Source organism: Lupinus angustifolius, unplaced genomic scaffold (assembly GCF_001865875.1).
Source record: "Lupinus angustifolius cultivar Tanjil unplaced genomic scaffold, LupAngTanjil_v1.0 Scaffold_35_210, whole genome shotgun sequence".
Taxonomy (NCBI): Eukaryota; Viridiplantae; Streptophyta; class Magnoliopsida; order Fabales; family Fabaceae; genus Lupinus; species Lupinus angustifolius.
The window spans coordinates 9,225-13,611 of record NW_017720946.1 but is presented as its reverse complement, the minus strand read 5'-3'; the positions used below and the strand labels follow the sequence as shown (position 1 = coordinate 13,611).

General features: G+C 32.6%; 1 protein-coding gene across 2 annotated transcripts; it reads left to right on the top strand.

Moving 5' to 3' along the window:
- Positions 1 to 775: 775 nt before the first annotated feature.
- LOC109338686 lies at positions 776 to 3,961 on the top strand. Of its 2 annotated transcripts, XM_019575973.1 has the most exons (4): positions 776 to 1,238; positions 2,602 to 2,834; positions 3,195 to 3,537; positions 3,583 to 3,961. In XM_019575973.1, exons 2-4 carry the CDS (start codon positions 2,604 to 2,606, stop codon positions 3,825 to 3,827), a joined length of 819 nt encoding a protein of 272 aa, XP_019431518.1. In that variant the 5' UTR covers positions 776 to 1,238; positions 2,602 to 2,603; the 3' UTR covers positions 3,828 to 3,961. The 2 variants fall into 2 exon arrangements, with proteins under 2 accessions (XP_019431518.1, XP_019431517.1); XM_019575972.1 differs by having other exon boundaries at positions 777 to 1,238; positions 3,195 to 3,961.
- Positions 3,962 to 4,387: the final 426 nt, after the last annotated feature.

Below are 4,387 nucleotides of genomic sequence, written 5' to 3'. Positions count from 1 at the left end.
AAGAACCCTATCATTAACATATGGAATTTAGAGTTGCCGATTGTACTTCATTGTATGGAATTTCAATGTGAACAAAAATTTCATGTCCCAAAAAAATTATATCTTTAATTAATCAAATTCCATCAATTTGTTAATTTTTTATCACTTTTATTTTTAATTAAATGATACTTTTTAGTTTGACCAATACACAAATAGAGATGGACATAAATCTATGATAATCCCAATAAACGCCTGAAACAAGAACTGTGGTGAAATCTCAAACACAGTTGATGATTAGATATTGTTATGCATGTACGGAAAAGAATAATCAAATCTCAATCCTTGAATATCCAAAAAAAGAACAACTAAATTTAAGGTGAGGGAAAGAAAGAGGTTCAAGACCTATAGAAAACAATCACTAACTTTCATTATTCATGCATATCTTCATTAAGTTTGTGGTCCCATATCACCTATCATCTTTCACATTACAGTTAAGCACAAATATACAAATGCAATAGGGTAAAGTATATGACTATATGACTATATGTTATAACCTCAAGTTTTAAGAATGTAACTACGTTAAATACTTGATAAAAAGATTTTTCTTACCCATGGTTATCATACTTGATTTGTACAAAAAATTGTAAAAGTTTTATACACTTTTATTGCATTATTCACCACTCATTTTTTTTATTATTATCAACTATTCAAAAAAAAATATATATAAATAAATAATAGATGATGCATTGACTATATATAAATCTTTTAGATTGAAAATGTATAGATATTATGCTATTTGTATTATAATGTGACCATCTCTTTCTCTCTCAATATCACAAGCCACTCATAGATATACAAACACATTGCTGCTATAGCTTTTTCCTTGCCTCCTTTCTTCACAGCCTAGAGCCTGAATTATTAAAACCATAATTACAGTTCAAAGATTTGTTCTGGTTTCTTTGTTGTCTCTAAGTTAAGGATTGGTGATGTCTATGATCTTTCTCCAAACTCCTTAAGTGGTGCACTACTTAGATTGATCCATCCTTTTTTCAAGTTTCAACAATGGTTTAAGGAGAATCATGAGAAATTTGGTCTTTTTTTGGTGAGTAGAATTGGCCATTTGATATATTTATATAATGGTTTCAATTGTAAGAGTGGTTTATGGATAAAAAAGTGTGGGATGAAGTATGAAGATGTTCAATGAATTACATCACAGAAAAGTGCAATTTTGTTACTTCTTACATCAGGTTAAGCAACAGGTAATGTTTTAAATTAACTTATAGATGAGATCAGGTTCTATTGTTATTAGTTCTTAATTAATTTTGTTTTCCTTAGAAGAGTCTCCAAACATATAACATGCGAAGGTGTTGCAGTTCTGAGATTTAATGTTTATTAAGTGTACGTTTGCGAGTTGGATTTTGCAGGGGAAGGGAAAGAAAGAAAAGACTTCAGAGCTATATGACAAGTGTATTTCATAGCTCACAAATCTTTCATTTCTCTTTCTTCCTCTCGAAAATCCAACTAGCAAAAGGACCATGAGAAAGTTGAGGGCTATTTCTCATAGTTTTGAATCCTTTGGAACTGATATTCATATCCATTCAGGGTGATGAATAAAAAAGTTTCAATAACTTGAAAGGAGATAGATCACTAGTTGATTGTTTCTTTTGTACTGGGTGAACACCCTTGTGTTCAGTTTAATACAATTTTTTCTTTATTGAAAAATAAAAACTTGAAAGGATAAATTTTGTTGACTTAAACTTGTCCTTAACAAGTAAACTCCTTGTGTAAGCCAACAAAATTTTGCTATGTTTTCCTTTTCTTTTTACTGAGCCTGGCTTTATAAGGAACAAGAAGAAATTGGCACCTTTTGTTTCTGAGGCTAGTTTCTTGGAGTAATAGATGAAGATTTCTGTTATGTACCTTGTTTATTGACTAGTGATGTTTTCATTCCTCCTCAGTCCTCAAAAGACAGACCCACATGGATGTTACAATATCCAATGTTCATTATTTTCATGTTTCTTCAATGTTGTGGCAATGTTTGGTTATACTTTTGAACCTTTGCAAAAAGCTCTGAACCCTTTCTCTCTACTTTTAGCTAGCAAAATTTCCCCTGCTTAGACAAATTTACTCACAGAATGAAACTATTTCAGTTGCTATAGATAGCTTGAATCTAAGCACCAAATAAGGTAGCAACAAAATTCTGCAACAATAATTTGATAATTTTGAAATTCTGTATGTCAGTGCTTTGGTGTCTTCATTTTCAATGGAATTGATTGTGGTATGATTGCCTTCTAGTTCAGGTCAAAACATTCTTAAAATCTAAGTTTCCAGTTTTCAAATAATATTTGGTTTTAGATATTAAAGCAAATTATCAAACATTTAGGTCTAGTGACATCATTTGATCTATGTATTTGACCCCACCTGATGGAAAAAGTCTTGGTCGATGTTGTTTTTACTAGGCTTGATGGTCACATACTTAGTAATAGGTTATTGTTTCACCTTTTCTTGGTTCCAATTTAAACACAAAACACACCAAAATTTCATACCGTTGCCCACTGAATTATATCTTCATCTTCAACACCTAGTAGGTGTAGAAAACTTAAAGTTTTGATCTTTTTTCAGGCATGGGAACAAAAGTTGAATATGCCATAAATCTTCTAGAAACTTCATTAGAAAGCAACAACTTCACTGTGGATGTCTGGGAGCATTATCAGAACAAAGGACTAACCAACAATCATTACAGTATTGGAGCTAACAAATTGCAAGATCCCATGGATAGGAGAGTACTTGAAAAAAACCATATAGAGTCAATAAAAAAGACAATGCTGATGCATGAAGACATCTTCAAACAGCAGGTATCATGACAATGTTGTATGCTTTATCTTTTTGTATCTAAACAAGGCAAAAATCAGGTTTTCAATCAATTTGTGCCTGAAATGTTACACTGCATAAGTTAACTTACTCATAGGTGGATCAAATGTGTTATTTGGCTTATTTTGGTTCTAAATGCATGACCATTCTCTAAGCTTCATTAATTACTTGTTTACAATTCCTAGAAGCCAATGCATGTGAAATTATTAGTCAATCTTGTTAAAACCTGTTACAATATCCTAATGAGATCTCTATTTGTGGCCTGAGAAGGACATTATGATGTGCAAGAATTTTAAGCTGTTATTAGTTATCAAATATGACTACTGAGTACATGGAATTTGTAGGTACGGGAACTACACCGCGTATACAGCATGCAAAAGATGCTTATGGATGATCACAAAAATGAAATCAAGCAACAAAAATTTTGGACTCCAATGAACAGCATAGGCATAAGCCATCCTCATTTCATTCAACAACAGCAGCAGAAGCAAACAACACAAATTTCATCATATGGACCTCATTTACATGTCCAAAGTTTGAAAGATATCTACTCAAAGGAAAGGAGTGGAAGTTGTTCAGGAGAGACAATGAAAATGCAAAGAGGTTTTGATCTTGAAAGGCCTTCAGAGGGACACATTTTTGCTGGAACACATGGTTGTGATGAAAGTGAAGCAGGACCAAGTTCCTATGCTGTATTTCAGAGTTGTAAAATAAGCACACATGACCCTGATGATGAAAGCATGGAAGTGGATTTGACATTAAGTATAGGAGGTAGCCAGGTTCAGAAAAAGAAAAGGTCTTATCTTTTTCCATTTGGGTACTCAGATTCACCAAAGCTGAATTCATCTGTGACTTTTCAGTCAGATAGAGTAGGAGATTGCAGTGACCCTAACACTCCTATGAGCAGTTCCAGTGTGACATTTGATCAAGAAAGGAAAGGGCAACATTGGCTTTCTCAAGGTTTAAGCCTTAAATAGGAGTTTAACTTGTTTCATTGTATCATTCTATCTCAACTCTTCATGAGCCTGAGTTTGTATGGTTCATGTATTCAGATTCCAATATTAGTTTTTACTTCAATAAAAGGATAACTCGTACATCAACTTCTGAGTGACCCTTTCTGTAAATAGACTTTGTTTGCAATGCTTCTTAAATAACATTATTTTCAAACCTAAATGCTATTCTAAAGACGGAACTTAGTTTCGCGAGATTTATTGAGAGGGACAGTCATGCATTTCAAAAAGGATTATCCTTAGCTTTAAAAAAATACTAAACCTAGTATTGTTGGGCACTTCAAGTGAATTTAAGTATAAGGAAAGTACATTCCAAAAATTTGTTGAGACTTTGACTTATCACAAGACATCAACTCATGAAGTGACATAAAATGTGGGACAACAAATGTAACTCCTTAAAAAAGAATTTGCATAAAAAAGCATGACATTCCTATTTGGCCTAAATTCTGATTTTGAAAACGATGTTATTCTGAACCGTGGAAAAAATATACACCACCACCAAATAAGATGAGAGCATCACATTGCAA

Excerpts from the sequence above, each read along its gene's own strand:
- LOC109338686 (XM_019575972.1), top strand. The coding sequence starts at position 2,604 with ATGGGAACAAAAGTTGAATATGCCATAAATCTTCTAGAAACTTCATTA. Across the intron at positions 2,835-3,194 it reads AAGACATCTTCAAACAGCAG|GTACGGGAACTACACCGCGT; the intron begins GTATCATGACAA and ends TGGAATTTGTAG.